General features: G+C 41.8%; 2 protein-coding genes across 2 annotated transcripts in view; both read left to right on the top strand.

Moving 5' to 3' along the window:
• Window positions 1–1,795: 1,795 nt before the first annotated feature.
• Window positions 1,796–12,470, top strand: LOC133005088 (protein FAM83A). The gene is made up of 8 exons (XM_061074674.1): window positions 1,796–2,087; window positions 2,199–2,330; window positions 2,518–2,624; window positions 3,261–3,428; window positions 4,822–4,946; window positions 5,156–5,267; window positions 12,018–12,041; window positions 12,195–12,470. The coding sequence occupies exons 1-8, from the start codon at window positions 1,796–1,798 to the stop codon at window positions 12,468–12,470; spliced, it is 1,236 nt and encodes a 411-aa protein (XP_060930657.1).
• Window positions 12,407–21,959, top strand: part of lamb2 (laminin, beta 2 (laminin S)) — a 46,228-nt gene continuing 36,675 nt past the window's right edge. Inside the window, exons 1-2 of the mRNA XM_061074740.1 lie at window positions 12,407–12,466; window positions 12,957–13,024. Of these exons, the coding sequence (XP_060930723.1) occupies window positions 12,994–13,024 (31 nt within the window). The 5' untranslated portion in view covers window positions 12,407–12,466; window positions 12,957–12,993. The remainder of the gene's footprint in view (window positions 12,467–12,956; window positions 13,025–21,959) is intronic.

Genomic DNA, 21,959 nt, shown 5'->3' with positions numbered 1-21,959 from the left:
TAAACAAGGTAACCGCGGCAAGAGGGGGCGGGCCCCGTCAGTGGTTCCGGTTTCAGGTGCAAGGGTTGCCAGATCTGATAGTTTCCCGTTTTACTTCTTCTGCGGGTTGAATGTTTTTGTGATGTTGTTGAGTAAATATGTTTTCTATAGGACTGGGGAGGCGAGGAATAAAAAAGCATCAAAACCCATATAAACCTTTTAAATCCTAAATAGTGTGTTGTGTTGAGACATGATGACATCAGACATCTGACAATAATACTGATGTCTGTTATAAATTGTAATACATTTGATAATTTATCAAATGATGATGAGGACATTTATTGGCGCAATTTGTATCACAAGTAAGCCTCCTTTTATACAGCTTTATAGAGGACAGCTGGAGTGAAGATGTCATATAACTCTTTACTACCCACTAGTGGTTAAAATAAGACACTTTGAATTGCTTCTAATGAGGTTACTAATCAAGAGACTGAGATGAATGTCATCTATATATTTATTTACGGGATCGATGGGTCTGAAATGGAATTCATCTGAATTTGATCAAGTATTAGGTTTAGTACTAAAGACTACCAATCCCATCTTTGGAGGCATTGGTAAAATTATCGCTATATTGGATATCAATACATAAACATGTTTGTACAAATATTTGCTTATCTGCTAATGCCAATAATTTATTTCATGTATATTCTACTTTATTAAATGTGGACTCCGAGTCTTAATAAAAAAAGAAATCATCACTACCTATACCAAACAACAGAGAAATGTCGAAGCATTGTGACACAAGGTAATTGGTGATGTTCTGACAAGGAGTGAAGTGATCAGAGTGGAGGTCACATGTGCATATATGCAGGAGGTGGAGAGGAGAGTAGTTAATCATTTATTTATTTATTTAATTAAAATGGTTATTTACGAGATGATTTGTTATTTCCTACATATATAGAACATATAGGCTTTCTTAGATCAGAGGAATTAACTTTTAATTTGACATATGGGGGAGTTTGTTACAGGGGGTTCATTATCCATGTTTCTGTATTACAATTTTTTTTTAATGAAAGAGAGAAGGTAAAAGACCGATTGAATCAGAAATGTATTTACTGTGAAGCCACCCTGTGTGTTTCTGCCACTCGCTACTCTGTCTGGGTGTGCCTGTAACTCTGTGTTTGCCTTCTGTCCGATCCAGGTGTTGTTTGATGTGAGCTGAAGAGACAACCATCTTCATTCCTGTCACTCATTTTTCTCCATCTCTCCACCCATCTGTTATCTTTGCTCAACTGCGCTGACTCAATTGTCTCAGGACATGGAAAAGGAAACTCCCAAATTGAGGTGATCATTTTTTTGTTCCATTATCCTTGACGTAGTTAGTCAACTTCCAGATAAACAATATAAGATAAGATAAAAAAGTATCATCCCACGCTGGGGAAATGCACTTGTAACAGCAGCAGACAGTCTGAATGAGGTAGGTTATTGCGATATGTCTTCAAACCAAATTTCCCTAAATTATCTATCGCCTCTGGCACATGATGGCATGTCCATACAGATGAATAAATACTTTTATTTGCCATCCCTCCGTGTACATTCTTCTGGAAAGGTGCATAAAGCCTTAAGCACTAAACTGTCACTTCTCATCACTTGACAAACCATCTCGCCCTAAGGTAGGGGCGTGCCATTTTCTCTTTTACCTCTCTTGTTTTTCTGAACCAGCAGTTCGTTTGTAGATGTCGTAGAAAGGCAGGATTCCTAAAGGCTCTGAGGGTGATGCACAGCTGCAACATCTGTCTATCTACAGTGTTTAACCATGGATACCAGCAGTGTGTCCGCATTGTGGTACAGGAGGTCAAAACCTCAGGGAAAGGTAAGACGAAGGGTTCAAGATCTCCGCATCCCTTCCTCCTGTTACAGCGACTTTATAGCCGTCAGACCTGTGCTGGACCTGAGTCACAGCGAGAGCGTCCGGCTGGCGGTGGACAGCCTGCTCAGCTTGGGCTTACAGGGATACCACAAGGTGTTAAACGCAGAGGGAGAAGCTGACTTTCTGTCAGAGCTGGAGAAGGATTACATCTTGAGAAATGGAAAAGAGGGAAATGCAGGTTGTACATTTTCTTCTTAAGTTCAGTTTTGCAATTTTCTTCTTGTTTTTCCAGTCTGTTGTGCTAAACAATGACTTGTTCTTAGCTGTATTGTTTTTGTTCTCCACACAGCTAGTCCTGGTGAGTCTGATGGGGATGATGACACAGTGTTAGAGGGCTTGTCAACTGGCTCCCAGTCTGCCACACAGTGCCCTGCAGTGGCCACAGGCCGCGGTCCAGGTTATGGACAAAGCAGCGTCAGAGGTATTCATAAGAGCAGAAACCTATTTTATTACTCCTGCTTAGTTGTTAACCTTTGTATATGAGGTTTTAAAATGCTGCCAACACGTTTGTGACTCATTACAAAAAGTACTTTTCATCAAACCAGTATTTAATCTTTTTGGTTCTTGTTTGCTGCCATTTCTGATAATGATTTTTGATGCTTCCATAGCTGGTGTCCGGGATGAGCCCAATGCTGAGGTTTATTTCCAGTCTGATGGTAGAGGAGGAGCTGGTATGAAAGACCTGGTCAGAGAGTTCATCAGGAAGGCTACACTGGTAAGCTACGTGTGTGTGTGTGTGTGTGTGTGTGTGTGTGTGATGAGAACATTTCAGCCAGTCCCCACTTTTATTTAAACTGTTTATTTAGACTTGCTTTTAGGGCTAGGATACACTTCAGGGTTAATCATTCAGTTGTGGTTAAGTGGTTAAGATAACCATCACAGCCTATAAGGGGCTAAGGAACGCATTATGCCAATGAGTTTCCTCATTGGCATAATGAGCACGTCCACATAACATAAATCATTAAATCATTTTAATTTAAGGTTAGGTTTAGGTTAAAGTGTAATTTAAAGTCAAATAGTATTCAAGTGGTAATTAAGGGTAAGGATTGAGTAAGTCTCAATGTAAGTCAATTCAATGGGTGTCTGTGTGTGAGAGAGAGAGAGAGAGAGAGAGAGAGAGAGAGAGAGAGAGAGAGAGAGAGAGAGAGAGTCAATTTAAAAAGGAACATGACATGCGTGCCTCTACATGTGAATATGTCAGTATTGGTTCTCATTTGTTGAAAGATCAGCTGAAAGACCAAATACACTGTGAGTAATCTGTCTGACTCACGTTGTGTGTGTGTGTGTGTGTGTGTGTGTGTGTGTGTGTGTGTGTGTGTGTGTGTGTGTGTGTGTGTGTGTGTGTGTGTAGGCCCTTGCCATTGTGATGGACAGCTTCACTGATGTGGAGCTGCTCTGTGATCTGCTGGAGGCCAGCAGGAAGAGGAACGTGTCTGTTCACCTGCTGTTGGATCATTTGAGCCTGAACCTGTTTGTCACCATGTGGCAGGACCTCAAACTCAACAGCAAAGACTTCCCTGTGAGTCTGCTCATCTTCCTCTCTCCACCAGCCCCAGCTCTATGTCTGCATCGCACCACATTTCTGTAGTTGCGTTTACAGTTAAGTTTATACTAAAAAGAAAATAGAAAAACATTGTGCAGAAGCTTTAGTTATTAGGTCAAACTTGAGGTGAGCTACATCATCGAAACCTCAAGATATCCTTTGTGTCATTTGGTCATCTTCTTGCTCTTGTAACCACGACAACCAGAACACCAGAACACCAGACCAGCAGAGGTTCTCTACTGCAGCAGCTCACACTAGTTGACCTTTTATTTCAACATGGTGCAGATGTACTGACCAAACAGCCCCTGCTTTGAAAAGCTGGGGACTTTCTCTGGAATTAAACTTCTGTCATCGACACATGTATCCAAAATGACTTGTGAAATTCTGCTGGACCTTCATGTGGGCTGATCAAGAGCAAACATGTAAAAGACATTTTTACCATTGTTTTGAATCTATTATATTTGACAAGATATTTGATTTAGAATTAATGCAATATTTTTGAACTCCGGCTGTAACTGTTATCATGATTAAATTACACTTTACAGCCCGATATAGTCATTACCATCATGCTACAGTATTTGACATACAGTACATCAAAAATCTTGCCTAGTCTAACAAGTTTCCAATTGGCTGCTGCAGTCTCCAGCTATTTTACAAATATCTATACAGTTTGTTCAATGCAAAAATAACCAAATGTCTCGTCTTCATAACTCCATGACACCAAAACACAGAACTGCAAACACTGTAAGCCAATCACTATGATAACTATGTGAATAAAACAGTACAAAATGTCCTTTTTTAAGCACATGGCATGAATATAAAAGTTAATACAAAATGAGGCTCAGCACATTCATGAAACAAGAGGACATTTTATAGATTGAAAAAAAACCTTGTCGGCTGCTTGTCGTGAAGAGAGGTTTAAAGTCCCTGGGAAGGTTTTTTTTAGTGTGCTCTTAAAAGTCCAAATGAAAATAGGAGAGTCTAATGGCACATTGTTCTCCTTGCATTGTGTGAATACTCAAAATGAACTTGGCTGCAGTGCATGACTAAAAAAACAGAACAAAACAATTCCAGCTATTGCATATGTGATTATAACATTTTAGTATTTTATGAACCCTTTTACTAGTTCCACATCAGATTATAATACAGAGCTTTAACCTTAGATTGAATGAATCATTTAATCATTTAATCACTTAATGCATGAAAATAAAAATGTTGCTTGAATTTTTCTCAGCAATGTCTGATTACTCAGACAATTTACATAACAGGACTTACATAATGTAAATGCTATAAACCAACCTGTCACTTTCAACTGAGCCATCATCTTATCCGACCACAGTGACGGCAGCATCGTCTTGTGTTTGTCTAGAAATTGTCCGTCCGCAGCATCGATGGACAGACCTACTGTTCCAAGACAGGCAGGAAGCTGACAGGCCAGGTCGCTGAGAGTTTTATCATCACTGACTGGACTGAGGCACTGACTGGCTCATACAGGTACAACACACACACACACACACACACACACACACACACACACACACACACACACACACACACACACACACACACACACACACACACACATGTCTTTTGCATGTCTGGTCAATGTCTACTTTAATGTATCATTTTACTTTTGTTGCTCCACAATGAATAATCCAGTGTGTGTGTGTGTGTGTGTGTGTGTGTGTGTGTGTGTGTGTCAGTTTTTCCTGGCTGTCATGGCAGGTCCATCGAAGTCTTGCTGTTCTTGTAAAGGGCAGCGAAGTCACACCTTTCCATCAGGAATTCCACAGACTCTACTCCAGCTCCAAACCAGTGCCTGGCTTTGTCACATTTATCTCGGGGTCCCTCCCTCTTTTCATCACATCACATGCAGCTCAGAATGATAACACTGATAAGAATATATCCAGGTCCCGCCAGGCAAACACAGTGTGCCACTGGGTTCTGACTGGAGATGCTCCAAAGACCAAGACAACTGCAAAAATGCCACTTTTATCAAACTCAAAGAGCCCAGAGTGCAACAGAGGTGATAACTTGCCTTTACAACGGGCAGGTACAGGTACACAAACACACACAAAACCTCCAGCTCTGTATCCAGAACCCTTGGAAAATCCTTGTAGAAAAACACATGAGGAACCTCTGGAGAAGCATCAAAACCAGTTCCAGGGTCATTCAGAAACTATTGGTCAGAACCAGGTCTCATACATTCAGTCTCAGTGTGCCGGCCTTACCATCAACCCCACAGCTGGAAGGAATACAAAGGTCCAACAGTCAGGCCCTCTTCATGCTGGAAACCCCACACACAGACAGCTAAGGACGAGCAATTATCCATCAAATTTGATGGAGAATTCCAATCTTGATCGTGACAACCCTGTTACCGGAGGACTTTTTTCTCAGCAGAGGAATAGAAACAGACTGACCAGGCCTTCAGGGACAACTGCAGGTCCCAGCACACAAACAGCACAATGGAACTTCTCACTCAACCCCAAATCAAAGGTGGAACATAAATCTAATAATCTCAAACTACAGTTTCCTCCTACATCACAGCAAAAACAAGCAAAGACAGACCCTCAGTTCCTTTTCAATCTTTCAAGAGGACACACATCTGGAACCAGGAGGCAATATCAGCACCAGAGTCAGCACCAACCCCCAAATCATTCACACCAACCGACTGAGGCTCCACGTTCAAAGTTGACATCCATAACTGCGGGAACTCGGCTCCAGACACACCCAGATCTGCTCTCACCAGGGACAGGAGCCAAGCTGAACCTACAGCCCCATGCCTCCCAGCAGGAGAAGCCCCCTCCCAGGCTAAACTGGGGCTGCTCCAGATTCACACCGCAAGACCCAGTCCAGTGGCCCGAACCAGCTCCTTCGACAACACCTATGGGACGGGACAGAAGAGGGTGGGACTGCCGGGCTGGAGGCCAGCTCCTGCTGACATGAACGCATTACTGAGAAGAAGCAGGAGCTTGACTGAGAGTCGCACAGCGGGATTAAAAGGAGCAGGACTGAATCCAAACATGACCAGGACTTGACACAAATACACACACACACACACACACACACACACACACACACACACACACACACACACACACACACACACACACACACACACACACACACACACACACACACACACACACACACACACACACACAATGTGTTCTTTTACAGGTCAGTGCAAAAGTGTATTGACATTCTGTACAGCTAACAAAATATAAGACTTTTGTGTGGCATTATATCGTTTTGTAAAAAAATAGAAAAGCTTAAAGTTTGCATCAATCAATGACTTTGGTTTGCTTAATATTAAATCTACATTTCCGGGGAATCATGTTTGACTATTCAAATGGATTTTACTTGTATTTGATTTCTCAGGTAATTTGACTTGTGTTCGACAGCTTCTGTAAGTTTCCAATCACCCGAAATAACTCCACTGTCCTTAGATGGGAGGTATAATCCAACAGCCAAGTTACAAATTTAATGGGTGTGTCAAAACTTTATAATAGTCTCTGATCGGTGTAAGTTTACTTTAATATTTCTGCTACAAAAAACAACAAATATTTAACAAGCATTTTAGACATTCAAAGTATAAAAATGACATTGTTTCCTATTTCAATGCCAGAGTCCCTGTCATGAGTCAAATTTCACACAGTATGAAATGGATGAATGTATGGCCGGGTTGTTTGGTTCTGAAGAATCTCCCAGTACAATTCAATTTCATCAAGAAACATGTAACATTTTATTGTGATTTTGCATTTAAATATTGTGCTATTGTTTTTGTTTTTTTCATTACTAAAAGCTAATATTTCACCTTAAGTGACTTCCAGTAATAGTGCAGTTTCCCTTCTAAACCTGTTTGTGTGTAATGCTCTGTTCTCTTGTCCTGTGTGAAAGCTCTGGACCAACTTCAGAATTATTCCTTGTTATAAGTGAGTCCTCTTCAAACAGTTGTACACATGTTTTCTTAAAACTGTTCACTTGTGTCGTTTATATATATACATTTTTTTTTTATATTCTTTTTATTGGTTTTTAACCATTTTATAGAACAAACATTAGAAAAACAGAACAGACAACAAAACAAACAGAACAACAACAAAAATCCCACCCCAAACTAACAATGAGCACTGCAGTATATATCCTTACACACATATATACATATATTTATATACACACATACACATACCCATACATACATACATATATATATATATATATATACACACATACATACATACATACACACATACATCCGTGTATACACAAACATACATACATACACAATCAGCAGGATGACAGGAGATAGACAAGGGAATAGCGTATATAAAATAAAAAGAATGAAACAAATAAAATAAAAGAGCAGTTAGTCCTCCCCTTCCAGAAAAAGAATATGAGTTATGGCTTTTGTAAGAATGAATGCACCGGTTCCCAGATCTTCCAAAACCTGACTGATTTGTGATTGAGGTCGTGGGTCAACTTCTCAATGGGGAAAAGAGCAGAAATCTGCGATATCCACATGTCGACTGTAGGGACCTGAGGGGTTGACCACCTCAGCAAAATACATTTTTTAGCCAAAAATAAAAGAATTATCAACAAAGAATTAGTGTCCGCATCAAAGAGATTGTCTGGGGTATGACTGAGGAGACAGAAAGAGGAAGTCAGCAAGAATATTTTACCCGTGACCTCCTGAATTACAGAGTGTACCCCCTTCCAGAAAGTCTGTATAAGGTTGCATGACCAAAACAAGTGAATAAATGTACCTTTATGTACTTTACATTTATAACAAAGGTTAGAGGTGTCAGGGAACATTCTCTGGAGGCGAACAGGTGTGTAATAGGTTCTAAAAAAAAATTTAAAGTTCTGTTCATGTATGGAGATTGAGGTACATTTGGGGAAAACCCCACTACAGATCTTGTCCCAGTCTATAGGGTTAAACGTCACCTCCAGGTCGCGCTCCCATACCGGCTTCAAAGAGTCATAACCTGAAGATTCAAAATAAAAAAGTGAAACATAAATCTTTGATATCAGTTTTTTGGGAGACTTAGCCAGAATTATTGTGTTTTCCAACTCTGACAGTCCCATGCGAATCTTGCCTGTCCTCAGAAGGGACCCTATGAAGTGACGAATTTGGAGATACTTATAAAAGTCTTTGTGAGGAATATTAAAATCAGCCCTGATTTGCTCAAATGGTTTAACAGAGTCGGAGTCCAACAGGTCCATAAAGTTAGATAGGCCCTTAGATGCCCACTCCATCAGACCAATACTCCTAATCTGTGCTGGTAAATCTGGATTCAGAGCCAGGGGAGATCGGAGAGAGAGGACAGGAGGGATATTCTGGTATTTCCTCACGTCTCGCCAGACTAGTAGTGTGTTATAAACAATTATGTTATTCTTGAGATGATTTAAATGATCTATATTATTGATGAATGGAAGGGAAGTAAGTTTTCTGGGATAACAAGATTGAGATTCAAGACCCAACCATAAGGAATCTTTCCTATTCAAAAACCACTCTGACATCATTTTAAGTTGTGTTGACCAATAGTATAGTTGTAGAGAAGGCAATGACAAGCCTCCGAGATCCTTTGGCTTAGTAAGAGTAGAGAACTTAACTCTATATATATATATATACATTTTGGATGATTAAGGTTGTAATTTTTTTGTACATGACATGTCTGCTATTTCCGAGGTCTAGCATAATCTTCAGACCCAAAATCACATCTTTTCAAAATAAAAGAAATTAAGCTTGATAAAAAGCATTGCAGCATCAAAACAAACTTTGTGCTTCTACTTTGAGCCAAAAGGTTGAAGACTAAACTAGGATATTTTTCATTCTATAAGAACGTTTCTTTTCCTCCTCTGGTTTTGTGTGTGTGCAGCTTTGTGTTTCTACCCCTCATCTGGCCGTCAGTGGAGGGATGTAGTGCTTCCTACTTGAAGAGAGGAAACACTGTCATTCCTAATTTCGACAAACCCAGTTAGGCCTTGATGGGGATCATGGGTTGATGGGGATCATGGGTTGATGGGAGATCATGGGAGGGGAATTCGGTTCAGTTGTAAAACCTTTGAACTTCAGGCATTATAGTTGTTTTACTGTTGAAGAGGAATGCATTGGGGTAAAAGTGAGGTTATTAAGTGAAGAAATCAGTGGGAATAGACCATCACTGTGTCACGAGTAGGGTTAGGGTTAGGGTTCAAAACAGGTCAATCTGAGGAGGGCTGTTTTAGACAGGGTAAAAAGGGTGCTGTTTGAAATGATCCCTGTGGTGTTTTGACCAAAATATGTAACATACATTTCATAAAGACCCCTAGGAACCATATCAACTTGTGGTAAATGGGCATAATATGTCTCCTTTAAGTACTGTTAGCATGTTAGAGGGAGCATTAGACTCAGAGTACCACTGTAGATGATAGAGGATGCTGTTAAAATTAAGCCAAATCTAAAGTTGAGCTCAATAAGTGGTTAATAGAAAGTTTACTCTTTTTGTCTCTTTAGGTATATGTATATATATATATATATATATATATATATATATATATATTATATATATGTGTAATATTCTGAGCATTGCTGCAGTGGGCTGCAGCACTTCCCAGTGACAAATGGCTGTAACTGCATCTGGATCTAAAGAGGATCACAGATTTTAGTAGTAGGATCAGCAGGCAAATTTATTTTACCAGGGAGGTTTCATTGAGATATACATTTTTTCTAGAAAGTCCTGGTCAAGATATGTATTGAATTGCCCCAAAACTATATTTGTTGCCTGTGATAACGGTATATGTTCCAAAACTGATATATAATGCTATACAATTCAAATCAATACAAACATTATGAATTTTGCGTTGCATTTAATATGACAACACTGCTTATACTGTGCAGGTTGCTGAGTCCTCATGGTTTCCCAGCATCACCCTGATGAACCGGGCTTTATTTATTGTAAATGATCAGCGTCTGTACTTCCACTCATTCCCCTGCTGTTCTCTGCAGGATCGGGCCCTGGCTCGTTTGGCTCCTAACAAAGAGAGGCTGTCCTCCTGCAGCTCAGGGAATGTGTGTAATATGACAGAGGTTTACAGCAGCCTTTGTCCTGCACATCAGTCGTCTCAGCACCGCAGCGGCCGGGGCTCAGACACCTGTATGAACCTGACACTGTGTTAAAGGGAGCGAAATGAAAGACTGCACCTGTACACTTGTGAGATTTAAGCACACAGGGGATGAATTGAATGGATCATATGGAAACTACATGATGTCTTTCTTTCCTGCCCTGAAAACAGACCTGAGCTTTTGTTTCCCACTCTGTCTTACTGTCCGTCCTGAGGGAAACTGTCCCAAACACCTGTTGGATGAAGCTGCTGTTCTGAGGCCGAGCACCCTGAGAGTGAGGGAGGATCTGTGACCTGTGCGCGGGCACGGCCTGCAGGCAATCAAAAGGAATCTAATCCGTCCGCCAGGGAGCGCGCATTCCTGCTCAGTGTCAGGCGTGCACGGCGCACAGACGGAGGCTGGAGGGAAAACATGTCGTGGGACCACAGAGGACCACCTGTCCAAGGCAAACATACAAGCCAACTGTTGTTTCTCAGCACATATACAGAATGTTAAGACTGCACCCCCACATGCTGAGTGCCATTACCCCCCCCCCCCCTCTCTAGGCTCCGGACTGATTGAAATATTCACACAATACATACTGTATACTATATTATACTATAGTAATATTATTGCATTATACAGTACAGTATATACATAAACCATTAAATTATTGTATTGTTGTTATATAACTGATATTCATGTCTATATGATCATTTATTGTATTGCATTATACAGTGATGTATAAACCATCAAAATATTGTATTATTGTTCTATAACATTTAGTCTTATTAGGGGGGTTTTTCAGCCGGTCACTCAAAATAAAGTGTATGTTTAAAGTGTAAAATATCGAGCCTCAACTGCTTTTCATAGTCAGAAGGTTCGATTACAGCATTTAAAAAATGATGGCTAGTTTATGTTTTTTATGGTTTGGGCATTTATTTCAAATCCCTATCAGTCGTGGAAATAGGCAGATATATACTATATAGGCAAATATAGTGGAAATAGGCAGTGAGCTTCTGCCCAGTTACCATATTTCAGAAAAAAACATTTTAAGATGTTTCATCTAAATGCTCGACTTTTTAAGATGTTTTCTTGCTTGATTTTTAAATATTGTTAACTAAAAATTGTCATTAAATCTTTTGTAAATTTTGAATTGATGGAGAAATCGCTTGGCAGATGTATCAAAGTGCATTTTGTAATGTAAACGGGCATCAGGTTTTTAAATGGATAGAACTCTTCCTCCCAAAACTATGGGATTGTTACTTCTGGCTCTGAAAAATGAAGCCAGTGCGGAACTGTCCAATACCACGGAGCCCCACAGGGGGCGGGCTCGAATCAATCTCTGCTCCGACTTCACCAGCCAGACTTCTCACTTGAAATTCTCAAGCCGGTACATTTTTCCAAGAGTCATTGCGGTTTCCTTCGCTAAAGTGGGTCCTTATCAGTGAGGTGCATCAGAAAATTTAAAAAGTACCTAGATATTAGGGCTCAAAGAGGGGTGGGTTTGGGGGCGTGTCTGTTTGATCATCATGAATGACTGACAGGCAGCAGACCAGGCAGAGTTAGACAGAGGGAAGCTGGAGCTGTATTCACATCGTGTCACCTCACTTGTTACTCTTATTCTATCGTTAGGTTGTGTTCTAAGTTTGTTTTAGTCCGTTTCGGTTCTTTCCTGCGACCCCACGGGGACTCGAACCTGCGACAATCTCGTCAGCAGCACCGCCGCCAGCACCGGCTCCGCTCCGGGAATCCAGCCCGGGGTTTCCAGCGGAGGGACGCAGGAGTTGCGGACTGTTCTCCGGGTAAACACGCTGCTCAGCTCCGCTGCCTCAGTGTCCGTTAGCTCCGCAGCAAGTGGAGGAGGAGGGAGAGAAACAGCGTCTGATACCGAACCCAGAGCGGACCTGGACCAGCAAGAGCCGAAGAGGTGAGTGAGGAAACCAGGAGCAACTCTGACCAGAGCTCTGAGTGGTTTTATTTCAATATTAACCAGTTTAAACAGCTCGGGAGGTCTCACATGAGATTTAAACATGAGTAAATACTGAATGTGGTTTTAAAAAATGACTCTGGGCTCTATAGGGACCTGACATTTGTTCCAACTTTCTCAAATGTATCTCATTAATACCTGTAAAACATACAGTGGAACAAAGGGACGTTCCTCAGGTACACCTAGCAGCAGTTTTAAAAGGGGATCAAAATGCAATCAAGTGCCTGAGTTTAAATCATTAGAAATTTAGGTATAATAACTAGTGGTTTATAAGTAACGATAGCTTATTGTGCATATTCCGAGAGTGAAGCAGTCTGATGGCCTGTGGGAATAACCTGAAGGAAACTTTTAGAAACGTTTTAATCACTTTGAATGATATAAGAACATGTGAGTATGGTTATGTATTGATCTGAACTCTGTGATGCGGCAGGTTGCCTCCAGCCCCACTGGTCTGTGTGCGCTCAGAGATGCGGGCCTCGCTGTTGACGCTGCTCTGCGGTGAGTAAAGTCTGTTCACTTTGAAGTCTCTCCCTGTTTTCTGCTCCATGATAAATCCTCAGAAGTCCTCCAGTGAACGAAGCGTCTCCAGGTCACTGGGCTTCAGTCTGACCAGCCTCTGGAACATTGTACATTCGTGTGTTCTGAAGTCTGTAGATGTTGATCTTGTGATTTCACTGCACACTTACTGCATGTTCTTGTAGTCTAATGATTTCAAGATCCAGGGCAGTCCAGCAAGGGAATACTTTGAAAAGAGGTCTTGTCTCAGTCCACTGGGGGACGCCGCACTTGTTTGTTGTTCAAAGCTATTGGATGAATATATTTTTGCAGTGTAAAAGTTAAATCTATTCACCTCTCAGACATGATAAGATAAGATGTACCTTACCAATTACAATGCACCATAAGGTAGTAGCAACGCAAAGGAAATTATAGGAAGAATCCAAATATGAATACAAAATAGAGATACTAAATCCAATAAAGTAGAAATTATTATAAACAAGGCTTTTTTTTCAAAAGTGGACAATATAGAGATGGGGATCACGGTTGTTATCGTGCAGTTTGTCCATTTGATATATAACCTAGAGTGCCATTTGTTTTCCTTTGCTTTGTTTCTGCCCATGTTATGGGTTCATAACTGTTCCATAAGAAAAAGGCTATTTGAGTCAACAACAACAAAAAGAAGTTTATTCGTAGCTTATTTTGAGTTTCTATTGGTCACGTTCACTTCCGGATCGAACGACCGCGTATGTTATCTTCAATGTGAATATTCAGTACCTGCACTCTATTTCACACAGTGCACTAGCTTAGGTAAAGCAGTAGCCTGAACGTGTCGGATGTGAGGCCGGGGGCAGTGTCAGCTCCTGGGTCTCCCTGCACAGAGATAAGATAGCTGATGTTTCTTTTTTAGGGCCCTCTGTGCCCTCCTGGTCTCTGGGGTCATCCCTGCCTTTCCCTGTCTGTCTCTCCCTCTCTCCCTGTCTCCCTGCGGGTGGCGTCTCACTGTTTATGGTCCTCCTAAAACAGCTCAGCTGAATCCACAAATAGAGACACTTCACTCCATACCTATACCTACAGCACTGCTCAAGACCTCTCTGGATGTGTGTGTGTGTGTGTGTGTATATGTATGATGTGATAGGAATATGGGAAATATGGGACCTTATCTGATAAAGGCTTTTTTAAATTGGATTAGTTGCATTAAAAAACAAATTTTAAGTCAGAGAACAACACTGAAAAGTACATAAAGGTATTTCTTTCTGACACGTGCCCCACTTAGTGCACTCAGATCTATCAGCTAGCTCAAGATTTATCCGAGTAACGACCCTCAATAAAACACATCCTAATGCATTTGTTCCCTGGAGCTAAAAGACAATGGGCTCATTGCTCCAGTTAAAGTCTGTTATTGCCTGCTGTTACCACCCAGAGTGTCCCCACACAGCACACTTCAACTCCCATCCCCACTGCTGCTCCTTATGACAAAGCTCATTGCAGATCAGTTGAGCTTCGCTAAAAAAGTGTACATCATAAGAAGGTAGTTGGATGCAGGTGCAGGGTCAGACACTTATCTTCAGTTTAGTAATTTCATGAAACAAGAGGAAGGGAGGGACGAAAACAACAAAGTCCTGAAACAATATTTTCTTACTCATTCTAAGTCTTTTTCTGTTAATGTGAGACCAGTTTTGTGTATTTCATATGAGAGCACATATTTCTGCTGTTGGTTTTCTTTTGGACCATTGTACACTTGTATTTGATAGTGACTCAATGACATGGCGAGAGAAGAGAGAGCGATAGAGATATTTGAAGAACGACATGCAACTGAATCTTTGGCTGGAGGTGAAGCAGGGATATCACAAGTCATGGTCAGTGATTGAATCTCTTCATCGCAGCGGCAGGTATTTATCTGAACGTTAGGTAGCTGGTCTCGTCCATGACTCTCAGTGGACGGACAAGCACAAAATTCCAACGGTCGTACACATCATCTCTCCTGACGCCGTCTCAGTAGCACAGAAACTCCACCAACAACTGGCATTTTTGCATTTTGGTAATTGCAGATCCGAAGATTGCTCAGTTGAAGGGTAAAGGGCAGAGATGTGAAATGATGTGGTTGAGAATTTTAAGAAAATATCTGGAAAGGAATAAGAGTCAGAGAGAGAGAGAGATAGGATCAGCTGAGTGAGTATTAGAGGAAGCAGTGGAGGAAACAGGAGACAAGGATATGTTTTAGAGCGGGAAGGTGAACAAGTGCGTCTGATGTCAAGTGTGTTTAAAAACCTCACACACTGTCATTACACAGATAGGGAGCTGTCTGTTCAGACTCGGGACGCCTCCGAGGACGAGCTGCAAGGTCAAGGGTCCAAACCCCCGGGTCAGAGACGGGGTTAATTGGAGTGTATGTGTGTGTGTGAGAGAGACAGAGAGAGAGAGTGAAAGGTCTCAAGCTGATCACGGTGACAAAAGAAGCAGCAGCGCCTCTATTCCTGTCTTTCTCTTTTCACTTTCTATTTCTTTTCTTCTTCCCTGGGGTGGGGGTGGAAGAAGGACCTTTAAGAAACTGATTGAGTGTGTGTTTGTTTCTGTGTACATCTGCAGAGATTCTCTTAAATAAATGCAATTTTAAGATAAAGGTATCCTGTTGACATGAACTTTTTATTAGTCAAAAAGTTAACATTTCCGCTCATTAAAAACATTTATGAGCTATTTAGCAAATTACTTTTCATGAAGTTGCGTGGTTGGGTTAAGCTGAGGGAGGAGCCAGCTCAGTATTCTTCTTGAGGACGGAAGGAAGTGGGAAGGATAGAAGGACGGGAAACTTAACATGAAACAGGATCAGGGTTTGCCTCATGATACAAAGTAAATCCTCTGTAATTCACCTTTCTTGCAGGTCCGTGTGTGTGTGTGTGTGTGTGTGTGTGTGTGTGTGTGTGTGTGTGTGTGTGTGTGTGTGTGTGTGTGTGTGTGTGTGTGTGTGTGTGTGTGTGCGTGTTTGTGTGAGTGTATGTGTGTGTGTGAAGGGGTGGGGGTGGGGGGTGAGCCAGTGTGTTCCTGAGGCCTTTGTAAGCACCAGCCTCCGGAAATGTGCAGATACCAGAACAATAGTGCGGTAAAGCCTACTAACCACCGGCACTAGAAAGAGAGAGAGAGGTAGAGAGAGGGAGGGAGAGAGAGAGAGAGAGAGAGAGAGAGAGAGAGAGAGAGAGAGAGAGAGAGAGAGAGAGAGAGAGAGAGAGAGGCCGAAAAAGATAATGGGTTGGATAGAATGCGGACAAAGAGAAAACAGAGAGAGAAAACTTTAGGCAGAGGGAGAAGGAGTGAGCTGAGAGAGAAGGAACAGGTTTGTTTACATGAAAAGACGGTGCGCTAGGTTTCCCCGTCCTGTTGGCAGGGGCTTTTCTGGATGAATAGAGGATTTGGAGATAAAGGAGGAGGAGGAGGAGGAGGAGGACTTGAAGGGCAGGAGGAAGGGGCAGGGAGGAGGAATATGAAACAGAGCTGGTCACATTGAAAACAATGGGGTGGCTGGTACTCCGGTGAACCCGAATGGAGCTGCCATGCAGGTGCTGACAGTGAGGAGGCGAACAGTACCACAGGAAAGAGAGTAACTAGTGAACTGAGTGTCAATAGTTAATTTGTCACCCAGCTTTTTTAAAACTACATCTACATACACATACATTGATGTTTTAGGTTGAAACACAACCTAAAACATCAAAACAATATGGCCTGCTTCACTGACAACATTTGGACGTGATGTAAATGATATATTGAGGGCTTTAACAATGCAGACCAAATGACTGTGGCTGTGTGAAGCTTCAGTTTTTACCCAGAAACACTTGATTCACTTTCAAACATAAAAATTGGGTCTGGACATTTTCCAGTGTTCCTTTCACATATGAAGAGCGAAGCAGGAGATTGTCTGGGTCAGAAACGAAACATCATGAAGCCCATTCACTCACTGTGACATTTTCCTGCTGCCTTTCCCATGGTCTAACTCTGACATGTTACTAGGGGGCTGGCAAGAAAAGTTACGGAAAATGTTCGGAGGAAGTGACTCAGACATTTATGTTCTCACGTACAGTGCCTCTGGAAAAGTTCAGAGTTCAGTGCAGGTCTGAAAGTAGCTGTAGATTATATATTTTTAGGAATCAGGAACCCGACAGTGCTCCACCGCAGTATACACATTATAAGTAAAATATAATCAGTGCTTTACTTTTTGCTAGATGGTTGAAGTGGAATTTTGTGTGTCCTAAGAGACCAGACAAGATAAACCCACATCAAGAGAAGAGAATGGGGTGGAACATATACTGTAGTGTATTGTTATTACACAAAGAAATACAGTCAGGACATGAGAAACATTAAGTAACATGCTGCATGCTCTGCTGCAGTATCACTTTAACACTGGCAACAAATTGTGTTGTACACTGAGGCACTTCCACACGTAACAGACAAGCAGCAATTACAAAAGAAGGAAGGAAGAAAAATGGGAGGGAGTCACAGAACAAGGAAGTAAGAAAGGACGGGAAACAGGAGGAAGTCAGAGAACAAGGAAGGAAGGAAGGAAGGAAGGAAGGGAGATAGGTGGTAGTCAGAGAACAGGGAAGGGATTGAGGGAGTAAAGGTGGAAGGAGGGAAGGAATTAATGCTCTTTTCTTGAGTTATTTCAGACTCAGATTTATTCATAAAAGACGGGTGACCTCTACCCACACTGTGTGGTGGTTTCATCTAGTAGCCCTGTAATTATACACACACACACACACACACACACACACACACACACACACACACACGGTCTAATAAAACTTGTGGCTTGTAAACATAGTCCAGCTGTCTTGTGTGTGTGTGTTGCAGGTCAGTGTGTTTGACACCGACGTGCGATTGGGTTAAAAGCCTGCATGTTGTTTTTTGTGTAACTTTAGCCGGACGTAGCATCATGTTTTATAGATTTAGACAAACTTTGTCATCGGTGGCAGCCATCTTGTTTGCTAATGAAAACATTAAATCAGTGGTCCTCTGTCAGTCATCAGATCGGATAACCATTTTAATTAAATGTTTGTGATTTGCTGCAACTGTCTGAGGACCGCAACAACAATGTTTATGCAGATATTGAGGACTATGGAGCGTCAGCATTTAAGAGTCTGCTAATTCATCAATCTTCTATCTAGGAATTGTCTCTCTCTGTCTGTCCATCTGTGGAAATATATATTGAGAACCCATCATCTTATCGGCTTAACACTTGGCATGTGTTATTAAGGGCCCAAAGAAGTGCAGCTCTGAATTTAGTGAGATTTATTAATAAATATTGAGTAGACAAGTGACCAGTGCTCTGTAGCAGCGGCAGCAGGGAATCATCAAACTTAGTAGCTTTGTTGATCTTGATAACAGTCAGTTGACAACAGGTCTTTACTCTCTGTGGCTCATCCCTGCACTAGTTTTTAGTTTGTCTAAGTTTAGATTTGTTTTCTCCTACTCTCTGTCACCTCTCACCTCTCTCAGGGTAAACATAAAGCAAACATACCTCACACACACACACACATACACACACGCATACACACACACACACACACACACACACACACACACACACACACACACACACACACACACACACACAGACACACACACACACACACACACACACACACACACACACACACACACACACACACTGCCCTGTGTATCTAAATTATACATTTCCTATCACAGGAAGACAATTCCACCATTGAATTGTCATAATAGTCACTATAATTACATTCTTGAACCCCAAAATGCATTCCAACACAAATATTCTGCTTGCAATTTAAAAAAACACAACCACAAGTATTTGTAATGAGGTACAACAAAGAGCAAGATTATTTTAATGTTCTAAATTTGTGGAAGGCATGCAGGGAACAAAAGCCGACATGCAAACATGACAGACTCATGCCCGGAGTAATGACAAGTCCCACGTGTGCAGTAGTTTTCTCTAAGTGAAGCCAGATTTTCTCCATTGGCGGCTCGGAGTAGCACCTACAGCGAACACATCTGCACTTCGCTCAGCGCTCGCTCGTCTCTCAGAGCAGCTGCTGAGCACCAGGGCAAACACACAAGCTCGTAATCACTAACCAAACCCACTGCAGCTCTCTCTGTAAGGCTGAGTAACCGATGGATCGGCTGGTTGCCCGACCGGCTGCACCCAACATCTGCCGGCCATGTGTACCTCTTATTTGGTGGATTAATTCAGCTTCAGGCAGCATGTGGCCGGTAACTGGCTGTAGAGGAGAATTTAAGCGATACGATCATCGTAATGATTTAAGTCCCTTTGCACTTTGTCCCCTTGTTTGTGGTGGTCCGACAATCAGCAGATTATTATGGATAGATCTCTCTTTAGAGCTAAGGGCCGAAAGATTATAAGATATTGATATTGAAATATAACAGGCTCAGCGCTAGTTTTTTAGGACTGTGTCAAAGTTATTTGTAATTTTAATTGATGGTCTGAAGATACACACTTAGAACCATCTGATAATAAGCCTGTGTTTTCCCAGAGTCAACATAGAGTCAGCAAAACTTGAAATGTGACATTTCTTTATGCAAGTGTGAGTAAATGTCCAGTAACTGCAGACATGTGGGAATGAAAGCTGGGCAGACACAGGATGGGCAGGATTCCCATCCAGCTCCCACTCTCCACTATCCACCTGTTGCTCAGGATGCCTTGTTTCATATTTCCTCTCTCACAACAGAGTGAGTCAGACAGCTCCGGGATGGGACAGGAATGTGCATGTCTGCTCCAGCGGGACCAGCTGCCTCTCAGTGCCAGGCCTTGTTAATATAACAGCCTGTGTAATGGCCTCACTCACTGAGCCCCTCTGTCGGGCTGTCTGAGAGCCGCGCAGACACACTCAGAGACAGCTGAGAGAGTCAAAGAGCACGTCAGGCCAAGTAAGAGTACTGGATATCATTACTTCAGTCCAAATATAGGCTACAGAAAATGACAAGTAGATTTTTGGCTTTTTATAATCACTTTTTTCCCCAAACACAAATCCAGGTCTTTTTAAGGGCAAAAGGATGTGTTTCTTTTTTCCGGACAGATTCTGAAATATTCTGTGCAGCATTTGTCATAAAATATGAAACAAGTAACAGAAATATTTAAACAATCAGGAGGCTTAATATAGAATAAAATGTACTTATATGATTTTTTAAACAGGGAGGCTGTTCCAGAGTATTACATGCCATATCACTGATGACTTGAGACCTGAAGTGAGGAATAGATTGGATGAGAGGGAATGGAACAAATCGAGAACAGTGACCTTAAAATCAATTAATTCTATAGGTTACAGAGAATTTATTTAAGATTAAGAGTAATATCTGCAGTTAAGTTGTCTATTTAGGTTTTCAGGAAGTCCAAACAGAGCATTGTTGAGTGTAATTGTCCTCTGAGAGAAATGGTCTGGCTTTGGCAATGTTCTTGCATAGATCAAAAATTAGATTGCCTCTTTTGGCCTGCTCCAGATCATTGACTGATATCATATACACATCTGTGAAGCAATGGAACTAAATGCCTGGTTTGTGGTTGATAAGGCACTGGACTAAACCATGGGGAACAACACAACAATTAGAACATTTACAGAACTCCCTGGAGAACCCTAATAGAAATAAGTAGCAGGAAGAAGAGAATGTTAAAATTACTCATGCTAATCTCCAGATTGAGATTGTCATGTGGACCAGGAGGACCAATAATCACACTGGAAAAGTTTGTGAAATTCTCTTGAGCTGTCTGTAGCTCTGCCACCACTTTTCACACTAATAGTGACAGAACTGTTTTGGACATCATCTACTCCTCAGTTTCGAAAGTGATTAATGATTATAGTCATTAAGGTCGGCGGCCGTTTGTTAGAGGCGAGCTCCTGGGTTTTGATTAAGGAAGGGAGGATGAAAGAAGTGATGAGGGTGAACGGCAGGGCAGACAGAGGAGTCTGAGCTGCTGAGGGAGGAGACATTAGAAGAGAAGATAGATGGGAACCGAGAGCTGGCATTAATAAAGAGGCAAGGAGGGGGGGGGGGAACAGAACAGCTGGGTGTTTGGCTGTGGAAGTTACCCCATCCATCATCTAAGTGCAGAGCAAAGAGAGGACGAAGGGAGAATGTAAACTAGTTAACTGAGAGGAGTTAAAAATAAAAGGCTGTTGACTTTTCTCGGATGGTGCACGCTAAACATATCCGTGCCGCCTTCCAGTCCCACTCTCGTTCATGTTGGGCATGCAGATCATTCCCAGTGTTAAAATGATGCTATTCTTGTCAGTTCGCTGCCCTGATGGCCAGGCACCTATACTTGATCTGGCCGTGCTGTTATTTTGAAATCCTCAGCAACCTGTCTGGTTCGAGCCCCCCCGAGCATTGCTTCCTGCCTGAGCAAACATGGTGTCCTTGTGTGCTTTCTTGTGTATCTGTTTGTTTGTTCAGCTTGGTTTCCGACATTGTTTACGCTGGTCGATGTGACAGCAAACTGTGTTTCGCCGGCTGCTTCCAGTGGAATGTGTCATGTTGATGCCACATCCCTGCTCCTGTCTCCCCCCCGACACACACACACATAGAGCTGGAAGAGTTGGTGACTCTGAGGGACCACATGGATACAGGTGGCCGACAAATTAATGGGGAACTGGTATAACGGTTCCTTGAAACTACTATAGGTCTATAAGTCTGTGAACTCTGCAGGGAAGAGCATCATTCACCCAAAAGTCATTGACGATGGTTGTGGCGCTGTGTAACACATCAGTCCAAAATCTCCAAAAACTTAATTATATAAATTTCTCTTATACCCCAGAAACGTGACTTCTTCATAGCATCCTGTGCACAAGGCTTGTGTCGTCAAGCAGTTGGTAGCTGCTGTATGTCGATATCGCAAAATGTTCTTTAAACTTCAGTAGGTCATTATAATGTGATAAGTCGAATACATGTCTACATAATGCAT

Source organism: Limanda limanda, chromosome 7 (genome assembly GCF_963576545.1).
Source record: "Limanda limanda chromosome 7, fLimLim1.1, whole genome shotgun sequence".
NCBI classification, from domain to species: Eukaryota; Metazoa; Chordata; class Actinopteri; order Pleuronectiformes; family Pleuronectidae; genus Limanda; species Limanda limanda.
The sequence above is the reverse complement of the archived record's forward strand: the minus strand, read 5'-3'. Positions and strand labels throughout refer to the sequence as shown.

Excerpts from the sequence above, each read along its gene's own strand:
- LOC133005088 (XM_061074674.1), top strand. The coding sequence starts at position 1,796 with ATGGATACCAGCAGTGTGTCCGCATTGTGGTACAGGAGGTCAAAACCT. Across the intron at positions 2,088-2,198 it reads TGGAAAAGAGGGAAATGCAG|CTAGTCCTGGTGAGTCTGAT; the intron begins GTTGTACATTTT and ends TTCTCCACACAG. Across the intron at positions 3,429-4,821 it reads TCAACAGCAAAGACTTCCCT|AAATTGTCCGTCCGCAGCAT; the intron begins GTGAGTCTGCTC and ends GTGTTTGTCTAG.